General features: G+C 53.5%; 3 protein-coding genes across 3 annotated transcripts; 2 read left to right on the top strand and 1 right to left on the bottom strand.

Moving 5' to 3' along the window:
• Positions 1-1,875: 1,875 nt before the first annotated feature.
• On the bottom strand, positions 1,876-2,463 carry ATEG_06761 (uncharacterized protein; the record flags this gene model as incomplete). Its single annotated transcript, XM_001215939.1, has 1 exon — positions 1,876-2,463. One exon carries the CDS (start codon positions 2,461-2,463, stop codon positions 1,876-1,878), a length of 588 nt encoding a protein of 195 aa, XP_001215939.1.
• Positions 2,464-3,126: 663 nt separating this feature from the next.
• On the top strand, positions 3,127-6,734 carry ATEG_06760 (uncharacterized protein; the record flags this gene model as incomplete). Its single annotated transcript, XM_001215938.1, has 6 exons — positions 3,127-4,629; positions 4,988-5,116; positions 5,172-5,583; positions 5,637-6,370; positions 6,439-6,551; positions 6,659-6,734. 6 exons carry the CDS (start codon positions 3,127-3,129, stop codon positions 6,732-6,734), a joined length of 2,967 nt encoding a protein of 988 aa, XP_001215938.1.
• Positions 6,735-14,977: 8,243 nt separating this feature from the next.
• ATEG_06759 (uncharacterized protein) lies at positions 14,978-15,781 on the top strand (the record flags this gene model as incomplete). Its single annotated transcript, XM_001215937.1, has 1 exon — positions 14,978-15,781. The coding sequence occupies one exon, from the start codon at positions 14,978-14,980 to the stop codon at positions 15,779-15,781; it is 804 nt and encodes a 267-aa protein (XP_001215937.1).
• Between the last annotated feature and the right edge of the window lie 356 nt (positions 15,782-16,137).

The raw sequence follows: 16,137 nt of genomic DNA, 5'->3' as shown, positions 1-16,137 counted from the left end.
AACACGCGCCAGGGACCACCAGGTTAGTTACCTAGGTCGGTAGTGAACGATGGGCTGAATGCCCGAAGCCCAAACAGGCAGTGCGGCACCCGCGGCGCCGAGAGGTTGGAAGTAGAGCAATAATAAGTATGTCCCAAGAAGCAGCCTTTCTTGGTTAACAAGCTGTATGGGATCTTCTGCACGAGAAGCTCAGACCTCGAACCACACCCATGGGGAGTGCGCGCAACGCATGGGAGGATGGACGAGGGAAAGAGAAAGGGGAGAATCAACCGTCCCTGATCGATGGGGCCGAGACACTGGAGTGAGTAGAGAGGAATCAGATCAGGGAAGGGTGAGGGGCGGAATGAGGAAGGGATGCGGTTGGATTGTTGGAGATGAGCGAAGATCGGAAAAGACCAGGAGGGAAGAGAGTGGGGGGGGAGAAGTGGCAGGCGGAGTGGCAAGGCGCAGCCATCAGATATGATAAGATCACTCGGACCGAGCGGCATGATCGATTCTATAGTGATAATATATTTTATTATAATACTAATTATACTGGTATTACGAATGACTACCTATCATTATTATATGACCATATATAATATTATGATGTTGATTCTTCCCTCACATGCATTTGAAATAGCTGGGAGATACCTTCTTATGTTCGGTCTCATCTCATGGGTGGAAGGCCTAAGAATGAATCCATCCCTTGCATCCTCCAAAGCTCGTGACAAATCGAAAAGTAGCGAAAAGCCTTGAAGAATGGTGCTCCTACACAGACCATACGTAATGTGTTTTTGAAACCATAATGTCCGAAAAACCCGCATGTTTCAAGGCCCACGCCGGTAGTACTTCGTATAATCGGCGAAATGGACATAGCCGCTCGGCGGGTATAACCGCTCCAAATCCGGTCGGTCATGCCACTCTCAAAAGGGAAAAAGAATGAAAGAGAAGGAAAGGAAAGGAAGGAAAAGTAAATACGAAATAAAGAAGACAGGTTATACCGTAGTATCTCTTGATCGAGTGGCGGTTTTGTGCTGGTTGAGTCATTCTTGAGTTTCTAACATTGACGATCATCTTGCATCTGACACATCGTCCTCATGTGGATTCCACGTATTTTCCGCGAGAGCCGCCCGCAGAAATTCACCTAGGCAGATAGGACTAACTAGTAACTAAATGATTCAATAATAAACCTTCCGCTCCTATCCTGCAGACCAAGGCCCCACTTGGGCTACCATCACTCTGCTCTGGGCTTCACATTCTGTCAAGGATGCATTCTGAGGATCCTCCATATACTACAACGAATGTCTATTCAAAAATCGATTATCAGCCTCAAATAGGAAATACTCTAGAACAAGTACCCGCATGGAATTTGTGGGTGCTGTGCAAGGGTTATCCTCAGCCATTGTCTCAACCCAGTATGGATGCTCAAATGACCATTTATGCATATGCTAGTCGGCAGGCCCCATAGTCGAAGATGCCGATTGTTACATTTATGACTAATTTAAATATGTGGCAGTACAATACACTTACTAAGTTCCTAAAACTCTTGTCACGCGCAGTTTTCGCTGATATATACTTTCGTAAGCAGCCTGTTAAGGCACATGAGACAGCCCTTGCACACAGACAGCCATAAAACTAAACAACCTTTACACATAGAAGCGTGGCTTCAATATATCACATTACAAAACGACGATAGTACCATTTGCGGCGGCTAAAATCCATGATCCCTACATGTGCAGGAGACCACGCCAACTCTTGCATTGCCACTACGTACTCATACTCATCTATTAATATACATCCGACCAGCAGAGGCCACTCCAGACCACAGCTCAGAACAGATTGGCAGCCACATAATCAGGTACGCATCCATAGCTGTATGCACATGATGTCCAATCAAACCAGGTCAACGATCAGATGACCGAAGTTCACCACCAGATCGCCTCCCTCCTTCGAAGGCTTCGCCGCATACAGGCCAACCCAGCAGTCCTGCACGTTCTCTTCCGCAAAGACCCAAGTCACCTCCCGAAGAGGGTTCTTCTGCACCCCCTCGACCAGATAAATCCAGAGAGCGTCGTTGGACTCGCGGACAATTTCCAGCGTGGCGGCGCCTCCGCCGGAGGGCACAGGTTGTAGACTCCAGTCCGCGTACCGGTCCTTGACCACCGTGCTGAGATGGGGCTTGCCGTGCGTGAGCTCGATGCCCGTCTTCACCCACTTGCGGGTACCATCAGCGGTGTTCAGCACGAGGATGATTCCGCCTTGGTCGTATTGGTGCTCCCACAAGGCATTGAAGGCGACGCGGGCCCGCTTGAAGGACTTCAGCGGAATAGAACGGTACAGAATCGGAGCATTGAAGCGCTCGGTGGACGGGGGTTTCGACCACACGTCCGTCGAAGGGGAGGTCCTTATCGTGAATTGGGCGGGAAGGACTCCATCGCCAGGGACTGGGTCGGAGGAGTTGGCAAAGACGAACTTCGACATGATGACGGGAGATTGGTTCCAGGTCGCAGTTGACGAAGTATGAAGATAGAGGTCGAGTCTGGAAGGAATGCTCAATGGTAGAAGGAAACTGGCGAGGTGATTCCAAGGTAGAAGAGACAGCGTTCGTTCATCGTACCACTACGTCACCTGGGAACGAATACTCCACTGCCCGCATTTGAGCCAGACAACCAGAGTATGACAGCCACAATTGGCCAGTGGGCGGGGTCGCTCGGAGGGCTTCGGAGACCTGGACAGCATCGCACCACCCAGCTGATGGCGTGTGCATCGTGAGCTTGTATTAGGCTGTTACTTCCGGAGCGACGGCCCATTGGAGATGAATCGTTGCGAGAGGATGTTATTTGAACCTCTGGTGTCGTTAAGGACTCGGCTGTTCATGGTGATGTGTTTTCTCCGCATGATGGCCGATGGTACGCGGCTGACATAAGCCGGCGCACTGCCTCACGATGTGCGTGGAGCGAACTTTATGTAGCTGGCGATTCGCAAAAGGAGACGAAAAGGGGAAAAGACCAGGTAAGAATAATATGCCTGCCTGGTGAGTGGTCGCCAATCTGCATTCATCCAGCTGCCGCGGTCTCTCAGGCAGGTTTCTCTCAGGCATGGGCTGGTCCAACTGCCTCGACATTTCTGTGACGATTGTTCCTCATGTCTAGTCGCCTCCTTCACCCGGATGAGTATGAGCTGGAGGCTCGATCCTCCGTGGATTCCCAGGGGACGTTCGACCTCGATGAGGCCGACTTCGAATCGCAAATCCCTCCTCGTTCGCGGCGGTTCCCCATCGGCCGATTTCCATTCTTGTCGCGGCTGTTCTCCTCCACATTCTCGGGCTATCGCCGCCTCAAACCCTCACGCCCGCTCCTCTCGGCTTCCAGCAGACCCAGTTGCTATCGCCGCCTCCTCCTTCGTCGATCCTGTTTCTTCCTTCATGCTTTCGTGGGCATCATCCTTGCGTTGCTCATCCTGACGTCCATCCTTCGTCCGTCTTACACCCGACCGCCCCCGCATTATGTGGCGCTGCGGGATTCCGTATCGCAGTCGCAGTCGCCAAGTGGTCGGGGCAATCCTCGCAACGAGAAGGTTTTCATCGCGGCGAGTTTATACGATTCACACGGTGAACTGGCTGGGGGAGAATGGGGGACGAGGCTTCTCCGGCTCATCGATCTGCTTGGGGAGGAGAATGTCTTTGTGAGCATCTATGAAAACGACAGCGGGGCGGAGGGGGAGAGCGCGCTGCGGGGGTTGGAAGATCAGATTCCGTGCAATAGCTCAATCGTGTTTGAGGAGCATTTCGATCTGGATAGTCTGCCCCGGGTGACCATTCCGGGAGGCTCTGCAAGGGTCAAGCGCGTGCAATTCTTGGCCGAGGCCCGGAACCGAGCCTTACGACCGTTGGATGAGTCCGACCAGCGTTACGACAAACTCCTCTATCTGAACGACGTGATCTTTGACCCGGTCGACGCCGTTCAACTGCTCTTTTCGACCAACGTCGACGACAAGGGCATCGCGCAATATCGCGCCGCCTGCGCTGTGGACTTTCTCAATCCGTTCAAGTTCTACGACACGTATGCCACGCGGGACCTGCAAGGGTACCGCATGGGTCTCCCTTTTTTCCCGTGGTTCTCGACCGCCGGCGACGCAAAGAGCCGCAATGACGTGCTGGCCGGGAAGGATGCTGTGCGGGTTCGCAGTTGTTGGGGAGGCATGGCGGCCTTTGACGCGCGGTATTTCCAGCGGCGGGGAGAAGGCGAGACGTCGCCCGTTCGGTTCCGCGCAACACCTGAGTTGTTCTGGGAGGCCTCGGAATGCTGTCTGATCCACGCGGACATCCAAGACCCGCCGTCGAACGTGGAAGAGATTGAAGACACGGGGATCTACATGAACCCTTATGTGCGGGTGGCTTATGACGCGCGCACGTTGTCCTGGCTGGGGACGACCCGTCGGTTCGAAAAGCTGTACAGCTTTATCCATACGATAGCGAACCACCTGGTGGGACTGCCGTGGTTCAATCCACGACGCACGGAAGTCCCTGGTCAACGAGGAGAAGAGCTTGTCTGGGTTCCGGATCCATCTGGAGATGGAAGCGGAACAGTGCAGTTGGTCGAACGAATTGCGGGCAATGATGGGTTTTGCGGACGAGAGGGACTCCAGGTGATTGTGGAAGACCGAAAAGAGGGCCAGGAGGGATGGGAGACTGTTCCTGTGCCGACATGATCAGATCTGTGTATGTATAGCCTTTTGACTTCTCTGTTTGATATATTAGGGTGTTTTCATAGACAAAGAATGGGTTTGGAGGACATGATATAATGACGATGACTTCAATCTGCTTATATTCTCTCATGACGATGGGTGCCAGTGCACACAGAACCGTCTATCAACTTCTGTTACTTCACCGCTCAGGTCTCGACGTCTTGTTCCTGCTTCTAGGCGAGGTTCTCTTCTTCCTCACTCTTCCTGATATTCTCTTCTGCCATCTCCTACCTCTTCCCTACCTCTCTTCACCAACCAGCACCCCAACAAGATGGACTGGTCCAAGAAGGTCATGGGGATTGTCCAGGCCGCGTTTGACTCTGTTCTGGAGAAGACTTCTTACCCCTTAGAAGAAAGTCGCCATGCGCCCAAGACTGTGACTCCAAAGGTGTGTGTAGTGTCTTCATCTCTGTTTGTTTCCCTCTAACAGAACAACACGACAGTACACCCATCGTCGCGGCGACCTCAGAACTGGCCTCTCCTCTCGTCCTCTCTCTCACTTTTCTTCTCACGCTCAACTTCCCTCTCGTTCTTCTTCCCACTCTTCTTCTCCCACCCTGGTTCCTCCTCATCACCCCCAACCCTCTTCCATCTCGGACGTTCCTCACATGTCTCTCACCTCCCCCAAAGATCCCAACATGCCTCCTGTCGTGAACATCGACGACGCGGAGGGCTTCATGGCGGCCGCCAGGGCTTTGAAGTTCCCCAAGACTGAAAATAGCTACATGAGTGCCGCCTCGACCGCTGTCGATGACTCCTCCAGCGACCAGCAGCCCGATGCCTCTGAGGAAGTCGACGAGTCTCCCACTGATAACGTCCTCCCAGCGACTACCTACAACGAGAACGACGTCTCTGGTAAGCCTGTCCCTTCTCAACCTGCCTCAGCACCCCACTAACCAACGCTGCAGCCGCCGACGAGACCAACGGCTGGGGAGTCACTAACGATGACGACGCTCAGTCCACCGCCACCCCAGCTGAGCCTCTCATGTCTGTCAACGACACCAACGGGTCTCTGGCAGCTTTAGACTTCAAGAACGCCATCTCCCTGGCCGCCGACGCGGGCGTGTACACCCCTGCCGACGTCGACATCGAAAAGGACGACGAAGAAGAGGAGGACCGTGAGCACCTCACCACCTTCAAGACCTGGGGTACTCCAGACGTCCGCGACAAGCCTGGTACCGTCCTTCTCTTCCCTCTCTCTTCTCAAGCAAAAACACAAACTAACCCTCGTCCAGCCGCCCAGGTGCGACGCGTCATTCTCAAGGGCCTCCCGTCTAGCTGGAGCACCCCTGCCAAAGTGCTGACCCTGATCCACGGCGGCATGGTTGAGAGCGTGTCCGTCACCGCGGCTGGCAACGCGCACGTCGTCTTCTGCGACGCCGACGCCTGCAAGGCTTTCTACAACAAGTACCCCAACGGCATCGACCTGGACAAGGACCGCAAGATGACCGTCTTCGTGGAGATGGGCTCCGAGGTCGACATCGTCAGCTCGCAGCTTGCCTTTAACCTCTCCGTGGGCGCTACCCGCGTCGTGCGCGCCGTCGGTGCTGATCTCGGCCTGTCCATGGTTCAGCTGCTGCAGGTGGCTTCTGTGCAGAGTCGTCGCGTGGAAAAGATCATTGACCATTATGTTCCTGGCGACGTATGTATCTACCTACCTGCCTATCTGTCGCTGTTATCAGTGAGTGTGCAGAGCTAACGTGATGACAGGCGCGCCATGTCATCTTCCGCTTCTGCAGCATCGATGACGCCGTCCGCTTCCGTGCGGCCATCATCCGCGATGAGCTCTGGGAGCAGTGCAATGTGCAGTATGCGGCTGATCCGTGAGTTTTTGTCCCTTTGTCCCTGGGTGGTGGTCGAGCTGACTGGAGTAGTTGCGAGGTGGCTACTGGTTTCCATGCTGAGTGAGGTCTGGTTGTATTCAGGTTAGGTTAGGTCTAGGGTTTGATGCTGAGTGTAGCTCGTCGATGGTAGTATGGCATGGCATGGTTATGGCTGTGGCTTAATGGCTGATAACATTGTGTAGTTCATGAGATAGTAAAATGCATTTCGTTGATGCAATAGAGGAGTTGTATTTTTACTGCGGGAGTATATACATCTGTCAACAAATCCCGTCGCCTCTTCCATATACAGTATGCTACAACTACTAAGGTAAATTACCCACAATGCAATAGACGAAAGGCCAACCATAGACATAGGCAAAGGCACCACCAGGCCTGAACACCCATGACCCAACAACACGACGTACTTTCAACATTGGACGGGCAAAAAAGCCGGGGGATCGTCAACACACCCCCGGATAAATTGCGAATTGCATCATGTGGCAAGCCTAAGCTGTTTCCATATGCGGAGGTCTGCTTCAAGTTCGTCCATCCATGAGCAGCATGGGTTGACGTTGTATCTAGCACCGTGAATTTATGATGACCTCCCTGGCCAGGTAATGCAGGTGAGATACTACACAAATGTATGTAGGTAGTATACAAGGATGTCTGGGGGCCTGAATGTGATAACGTATCGTACCATACCATACCATACGACATTACAACAGGCCTTCCAGCGAGCATGCATCTATCTGAATGATCTCATGATGATCATACATCAACACAAGCCCTATCATTATTCGACCTCATGCATCCCCCACCTCCAGTCTACGAGGCCATTCACATATGCGCCCTCCAAACCCCGAGACATGCCCTCGAACCGGTCAGGAACCCAGCCGCGAGTACGTGCCAACGGCTCTTACACCCACAGCGACGCGATCCACGGCACGATCGGCGGGGTCTACCGCTGCGGATGAAGCCGACTTGCTAGCCCTACAACTACGATGGATCTGTGGCGAGGCGAGGAGTGTGGCTCGGACAAGTCATGCTATACGGAGGACTGCGTGGGATGAACTCAGTCGCCGTTGCGTGGTTTGTAATCGAGTCGAGGACGTCTCCACCGCCCCAGGTCTGCGAGTGAAGCAACTCTCGTCCGTCAGTAGGCAAGTATACTCCGTACACCATCGGCCTGGGCCCCGACACGCGACCATACTGGATGGAAGTCGGGGCCGCGGTGGAGGCCGCGCTGCGGATAGGTTAGAGGAGTCGGACGGAGATCGCCGACGCACTTGATATTGGAAATATTGGAATGGGTGGTTGAGGCATTTCATCCCGCTCCTGACATGGAGTAGTGCTGGGCATAGGAACAAAGAGCTCGGTTGTCGACCGGACAGGAGGTTCCAAAGGGCACAGTTGCATAGAGGCCCCTCGCCAAGAAGGAATAATATCGCTTCAGTGGTGGCGCCGATTAGTTTCCCAGACGCCCGGAGTAGCCCCTCTCCGACGAGGAATTCCTCGGGAGAATCGGCAAGAAGGGAGCGAAAGGGGGCGTGAATCAAGCCGGTCAGCATGCCTGGAGGGAGAGGACGGAGCCAGTGACAATACCACCACGGACCCGACAGTCTGGGAAGGTGTGATAGTTGGGCATTAGTCGGCAAACCTTCAGCGCCGGCGTCAGCTGAGAGCAGGAGAGGGACTCGTCATCTGCAGGCGTCCTTTCTTTGTTCATGGTTAGACAGGAGATGGATATCTTTCGTCAGTGTACCTCTATGTATATGGGAGTTGAAGAGATGAGGTTGAAACAAGTCAGTTCCTAGGTAGGTCGTCGGTGCAGAACGGTGATGTCAGCGGCACGCCCAACAAAGCGGCTGCTTTTTTGCCTTTTTTTGGTCACCAGCAGAATCAAATCTCACATTAGGCAGAATCGATCGACCTAAAATTATTTTTTACCGTCTTACTCCGGACGGAGGACTCTCCACCGATGCATTCGGCGAGGATTTTCCTGCAGGGAAGACCCTCATATTTTCTGTCTCGGTTTCTGTTTCTGTTCGATTACCTACGGAATGGTCCAGGTTGATGCTCGTGAAAGAAGAATAATGGCCGGTGGGTAGTAGGCGCCGACCATCTGTACCTTGACTGTGCCGCATCCCAACCGGGAATGTCGCCATGCGAATCATGAGCCAGCGCCACCACCGATTGAGGGCTGACCGAAAGAAACGTCTGTCGCCTGTGATGCTGGCAATTAATTATCTGAGCTACCGGGTCTCTCCCACGTCCTGAGGAGAATCTCATTGTTGGATGATTCGGCGTTTTCATTGGGACTGCCCGTGCAGCGTTGCATCGCCTCAGCCGACACGTTTTCCTACGTTTCCCTTTCCTGGACGAAGGAGGCGCGAAGAATTTTGCATCTGCCTAGTGTAGGTGCTCTCACCGATTCGGTGACTCTGAGTTGAGGATGAGCCAGTCCCACGTGTTGGTGCAGGGGCTCAATGAGTACGGAATACACGTTACGGAGTACGGATGTACGAGTATTAGGAGGTCTCAGGTACCTAGGTAACTCCCTAGGACCAAGTCACGGATTGTCCAAATTCTTCAATTCTTCCGAGGATCTACCAATAGCAAAGGGCCCGTCGAAAATTCGAGTCAACCCTGGCGGTGATAGGTCGAATATCGCAAAATCCTCCATCTCAATACCTACTAGGGGGTCTAGGGACCTGGGTACAGTACTACTCTACCTAGGTAGTCATCGTCCTAGTATGACCCCATTGAGCAATACCGAGACTGTCGGAGATAGACACGGTCCAGAACGACCACCTGGGTATGAATTGCGACAACAAAGAAACGAAATTGCTCCTTTTCTTTTTAGGCAGGCGCCGATCCAGGCCTCCAGCTCTCCCGATGTGCGATGCAGCTCTAATTTGAAATCAATTGCTCCGGAGGCTGGTTCGGTCGGCCCAACACTACTCCGTAGTCCCTGTCTAGCGCTGTTGCCCAGGCTGTCACCATCTGAAGATCACCCTTAGGGCCCGGAGGACGAGCCCAGACAGGCAGTGACCTCTCCCGCCATGGAAACAGGAGCATCGCTGATACTCCGTACAAAGAACGGGACGAATGGTTCATGGTTGATCTCCATCCGTCGAACCATGTTTCCATCACGGCCGAAGCTCTTCAGCCCAGGACGATGTGGGGGCCGTGGAGAATGGGGCGGCGGTTCTGCACCATCAGTACTGAGGGTTCTGTGTAAGAATGTACTGTACGGAGTATGGAGTACGGTGGATGGATCGTCAGTCTTCTGACTGGACACGACGCAAAAGAACAGCCAAGGACAATGAGGTACTCCCATGTCAATTGTTTCGGTCAAGCAAGGCGGGTCACGCCATGAAGGCAGCCCCCAAGATGCATACGAATGACAAATACCAAGCACCGAACCAGACTGCAGGGACCAAGGACGGTGAGAGTTGACGCTCGATTCATCACTTGTCCACAGGATCCCCGTCTGGAACCCATCCCATTGGACCTCAAGCCCTTCAAAAAGAGACGGAATCCGCTGCGAAGAAGAAAACCGCGCAGCACCATTCCTCGCCCTTCTCACCGATACTCCGTGCAGCCGGGATTTGATGCAATGCGGCGCAGGGATGAGGATAAGAGGGGAGGTGGGGGTGAAGAGAACTGTCATATCCCCCTTACCGCAGAAAATGACAGCAGCACCAAGGATGTCGGATCGCCCATGCGCCTGTCGAGGCGTTAGAAATTGATGGCCAAGGCCGAGGACGAGGGAAGGTCATAGCGATCCTGTTCTAGAGCAGCTCCGTGCACTGCAACCATTCGTATCTTCGGCGGACGGGGCGATCCCGTCCGGTCCGGGTCGGAGATGGAGGATGCGGATTACTCCTAGTATTACGACGGGATGAGACGAGACTGCAAATACTGTCGTCGGTCGTGGTGGTCACTGGCCCCCCTTTTTCGCTTAATCGACCTCGCAGTGAATCCTTCTGTCAGCCCCCAAACTTCCCGATAGGATAGCCTTTTCTTCATCCTGGCCTCGTCGTCGCTTATGAGCGCAAAGCTGTTAGGGCCAGATGGTGGCTTCCGCCACCGTTGGCGATGACTGCACCGCGCGTTTCTAGATTACGACCGTCGCATGAGGGGGTCCAATTGCGCCGCAGGACGATGACGGGACGTCTTAGCCTGACCGTTGGCATTACGGCGTAGATCGGACTGCACGGAGTTAAGGACAGACAGACCCCTCTCGATGGGCAGTCGATTCGGTGCACCAGATCAAAGTGGTTAGAAGGGAGCCCTCATATCGAGACCGGCGACACTGGTGGACCCGCCCCATTGCATGCTATCGATTTCGGCCCTAGTCAAAGTACTGGCGTAACCGGATCCGTCAATAGTCGCGCTGATGGAGCCACCAGCGCCCGCGGCAATATCTAGCTGTTCCGTATTTCCGTCAGGTGTCTAGGTACTCGTACGGAGTACTGTTTTGAGCCGCACGACTGCACTGCGGTGGACTGCAGTGGACGACTATCGATCGTCGAGAATGGGCTCGTGTCGCCCAGAGAAAGAAGCCCGAACAACTGCCAATCCACAACTGTCCAGAGTCAAGCGCACCCGCCCCCAAACTACCCAGGTAGGCTCACCGCTGAAATTACGGAGTAAACTGGACCCAAAGAATCGTGTTATCAGAATGCCGAACACCGCCGATAGCACCAGCTCCGTGGCCGTGTAACTTGACCTCGACCTTGACCTAAGCGCTACGCCCGACCCTAGTGACTCTTGGGTGTCATTCGAGCCGTGTGTCTTCCCTGTTCGTGTCGGCCGTTTCGTGTCGTGTCCATGTCCTTTGTACCCGTTGTATCCACCGGGCGGCTTGCCACCACGCAACCAGGGACGGGGCCTGTCGAGCTTCTGATGGCCCACCTGCAGACTATGTACGACTATCTCGGGCTTCCTCGGTGGTAAACGCGTGTAAGACAGCGCTCGTAGGGTGCTAGAGGCTCACGTGATCGACGACCGCTGCGGGTACGCGTGTGGTGAGGAGAGGGCCATCCATGGAACTGGTCCGCCACCGCGCCGGGGGGTGGTGGTTGAGGAGTGACTGACAGGGGTGGGTGGATGGGCTGGGCGTTGCGCGTACCTGAGCGTGAGGACGGGTCGTTTCTTTGTTGCGTGTGGCAGTGGCGTTCTTCTGGAAAGTATGAAGGTAGATGCTTACGGAGGAGGAGGGGACAAAGAAGGGATATGACGGAAGGAAGAACAGAGTCTGAAGAATGGAATCATGCTTTGTTGTGTGGCTCCCGGTCAGGGATAGAGCGGCGATCTACACTGCGGACGATCATTAAGAGGCATCCTTCAGACCGGTGGACGCATCAGATAGTTACTTTACTGTGTGCATTGGGCGTCTGACACAACACGATATGACCGGCGTCTAGGGATGCATCGTGCAGGCGGTAGACTTTGTACGTACATATGCAAGGCAGCGTGGTCAACGGTGGTGAGAAGGTGGTGAGGCAGCGTGCGGGATAAACTAAACTTACATCGACGGGAAAGAGACCCTCAGCACAGGCCAATGGTGGAGGGGGGGCAATTCGCAGATGACTTTTTTTTTTTTCAAAGGAGCAACGATGTTCGTCAACCTGCGGAGTACTTGATTCTGGTCATTGACCGATTGAGTAAGTCTTTACCGAGCGACCCAATAACAGCATGGCGGATGGTTCTATATTATTATATATTATAAATCTTAGTATGGATCATGGATTATCAATAAACCAACAGAACACTAGTCCCGAACGCTGACCCTCCACCTGATGAGACTCCCACCCCCAAGTACAACTGCCGAGCATGAAGAACAGGATACGACAGGCAACGGCGTCTGATTAGTGCTTGTTTTCGTCAAGACGGGAGGAATCGGTGTGACGACCGGCTGACGATGTGGGGGGAGGAGCAGGAGCAGGAGCATTCCTTGCAGAAGACCGATACGAGAGGGTGGCTATGGCCAACCAGTTCTGTCGCATGTCATGCTGTGAGTCGATGGATCTGCATTGACACTTGACTCGTGCTGAGTATGTATGTAGTATGTATCTTTCTTTCGTCCGTTCTTCTGCCCAGCCTCGTCACGGCAGACGATCGCTGCCGAGACCCGTCTGATCTCGCGAACTGACAGGTGGCTTACGGGCGATTTCCCCTCAGCACTAGAGGGGGTGTGTGGGTGTGGGGATGGGGTGATGTCCAGCCAGGGACCAATCCGGCCCGAGGGCCTGAGGATGATGTGTTGGCAGGTTCTGCAGATTACCAACTGAACTACAGCGGTTGGGATGGGGATGGAGCCTGGGAGACTGGGCTCCTACCGAAAGGAGTAATGGTTACGTTTAGTAGTATGGAGTATAGATATTACTATGAATATTAACTATTAGTTAAGTATCTACGGTACTACGTACCTAAATGGATAATATACTCCTCGGGGGATGCCCAGGTACCTCTGTGTAGACCTCTGGATAGAAAATGCCGATGTTGACCAATGGAAAAACGAACCTCGATGCCCCCACCGGCATCGTGTCTCCCGCTTGGCTGTCAACCCGACCCTGGTCAGCCCGGTAGAGCCGCACTCCCATTCGTGAACCCGTCCCAGTACCACGGTTCGTGCCCCCCCGCCACTGCACGTTAGCTTGCTGACTCGTCGTTCCGCGGCCAATCGTGGGCTGTTGTTGTTGTTGGTTTTCTTTCTTTTCTTTTTTCCTTTTTCCCTTTTCTCCTTTTTTATTCTTTTTTATCATTTCTTTTTTAATTCTATTTTCCTTCTTTTCTTCCTTTCTTCGGAGCTCAGTCAGAACCTTCCTCCTACTATAGATGGATATTCTTCGGTTCTTTCTGGGATGATCCCCGGAGTACAGTACAACATCTGTGAGTCCAAGGACGGTTTAGCGGGGCCAGCTTAGACCCAACTTAGATCCCACCGTCTGAAGAAGTCTCTGCCTGTTTCGTCGGGGGATTATCGCCGGCCCTCCTGTCGGGGATAAAGTTAAGTAAATTACCGAGAGCTCCCTTCCTAACGAGGGGTGTCTCAGAAGCCTCTTGACTCCTGGTGTCTTTGCAACGGCTGCCTCGGGCCCAGACTCTGGGTTTTAATTTGTGTCGATTCGACACTAGTCCGTGGGTAGATTGCAGGAGTTCGGCCGAACCAGTTCCAGTTCCAGTATGTTGCAGTGCAGATATAATATTAATGACTGTTCTATTATTATTTGTACCTAGTATTATACAGATTATACCGATTATGCATCCGGTTATGGTAGAACACATTGATACTAGTACTAACCTCCTAGTGCCAGAATAGAGGCTTCGCTGATGAAATCATGACATACTCTGCGTGACTTCTTTGTCTCGATTTGACTTTTGATATTTCTAGAAGTCTCGCTGGAAGACGGCGGGTGGTGTCTGAACCAAGGACGTGGTCGGCGAAAACCGAATGGCCTGACTATTATCTCCGTATGTAGTTACTCTAGATGTCGTCTTCTTTATTCTCGTGGATCCGCGGGGCGAGATAAAAGTAAAAATAAAAAATAGTCAAATAAAATAAACAGAATAATAATAGATAAATAAATAAATAGATAAATAAATAGATAAATAAAAATCAGACTAGAAATACTCTTACTGACAGCAGATAAATTACCCGATCTCATTCATCACTCCAAGCTGTCTGGCCAACGTGACCCTGGAGATCTCCACTGCTGTTACTGCTACTGTTACTACTGCTGCTCTCCATGTGCTGAACTTCAGGATACATTCTTCTCCATTCACCTCGCGGTGGCAATCACCTCTTGCGCTGACTGCGATATTTCTCTCTCATCCTTGCATATCTCACAGTCGATTGCATCTGGGTATACACCTTATACACCATCTCTCTCTCTACTGTACTCTTTCTACCTTCTCTACTCTTCAACTCTACCCTATCCTACTCAACAGCCTCTCTACCTACAGATCCCAATCATCCCACTGTCATCCCATTTCTCCTCCGACCCGGGGGCGCAGCGCCAGCCAGTCTGACAGGCCCGCGCGATCCAAGGATTCGGTACGCTGCATGGGTCAAGCACAACTAACGGACCCCGAACACATCCAACCAGATTGTCTGGTGCGCTGTTGGGATGTGAAAAGGAGTCTTGCTTGATTTATTCCTCGCTCTCCCACCTTCTCGCTCTTTTTCTTTTTCTTCTCATCTTCGACTCAGCGCTTATCCAGTGGCGGAGGCCCGGTCCTTTCGTTATACAACCAACGCTCCTCCATCCTATCTCGACCTCTTGGATGCCTCGACCAGCCCAACGGTCGTTTGTGCGCGCTTCCCAAAGGTGCCTCGCCATTGACCGTCTATATCAACATCTTCTTCACCTTTAATCTTTAATCACCCGCCCAAATCAATTACACAACACCCCCCCATGGAGACCCTCAACTCCCACGCCGGCTACATGCCGTCCTCCCGGCAGAGCCGCATGGCCATCGACTCGCTCCTCAACCCCCCAGACCACCACCACTACGACTCCCCCAGCAAACCCATGGTGATCAAGACAGACCGGCACTACGCCCCTCCCCCGCCTCCATACTCGCCGCTCTACCCGACCAGTCCCAACCGCCCTCACCACCATCACCACCATCTCTACTCGCCCTACTCCGACACCAGCAGCTCCCATCTCCCCTCCTACAGAGACTCTCCCCACCACCATCACCACCACAGTTCCTTCCTCCCGTACCGGCCGCGCTCCGCCGAGTCTTCGCCCGGGGCCTACTCGCGCGACCGCTACGACTCAGTCAGCAGCAGCTCCAGCAACGCCGCGCCCGCCGCCTCCACCTCCGGCTCCAGCGCGAGCGCCGAGCGCCGCCGCCCGCCGCGCCCCAAGTACGAAGAGGAGGAAATGTACTTCATCTGGTACCACCGCGTCGACCTGTGCCAGGAGTGGAAGGAGGTGCGCGAGAGCTTCAACCGCCAGTTCCCCCACCGCCAGCGCCGCGGCTTCCAGGGCATCCAGTGCAAGTTCTACCGCTTCATCAAGGAGAAGAAGTGTCCCACCCTGCGCGAGCAGCGCCGTCTGCGCGACGGCGACTTCCTCCGCGACGGCGGCGCCGCTGCCGCCCTCGTCGACTCGGCGAACCCGCGCTTTGGCGTCGTCGAGTGGGCTGGCGTGTGGTACCCGTGGATGCGCGAGGATAAAGAGCAGGTGCTGGCCCGGCGCATCTCGCATTAGTTTTTGTTTGTGTGTTGCTTTTGGTTGCGTTTTGCCTTGCCTTGGGTGAGGTGCGGTGAGAACCGCCTTACGGCCGCTAGATACCTCTACGTTGGATTGGAATTTTGCTTTCGTTATGACTGGGTGGCTCTCTGTTTTAGCATGCATGGGAGATTGTGGAATACATACATACTATCTCTACTACTACCTGATACATAGTAAGGCTGTAATATGTGTGGTATGATACAATACAATACATACACATGTAAATGAAGCAGCGGCTCTCCACACCCCCCCTACCCCGTATAACTAACCCCCTCACATTGCATGTCGAACGAACCCAGTCGATATGTTTATTATCCCTACTAAGATCGGAC

The sequence above is a fragment of the Aspergillus terreus genome, genomic scaffold (assembly GCF_000149615.1).
Source record: "Aspergillus terreus NIH2624 scaffold_9 genomic scaffold, whole genome shotgun sequence".
Lineage (NCBI taxonomy): Eukaryota > Fungi > Ascomycota > Eurotiomycetes > Eurotiales > Aspergillaceae > Aspergillus > Aspergillus terreus.
This window is presented reverse-complemented; position numbering and strand designations above follow the sequence as displayed.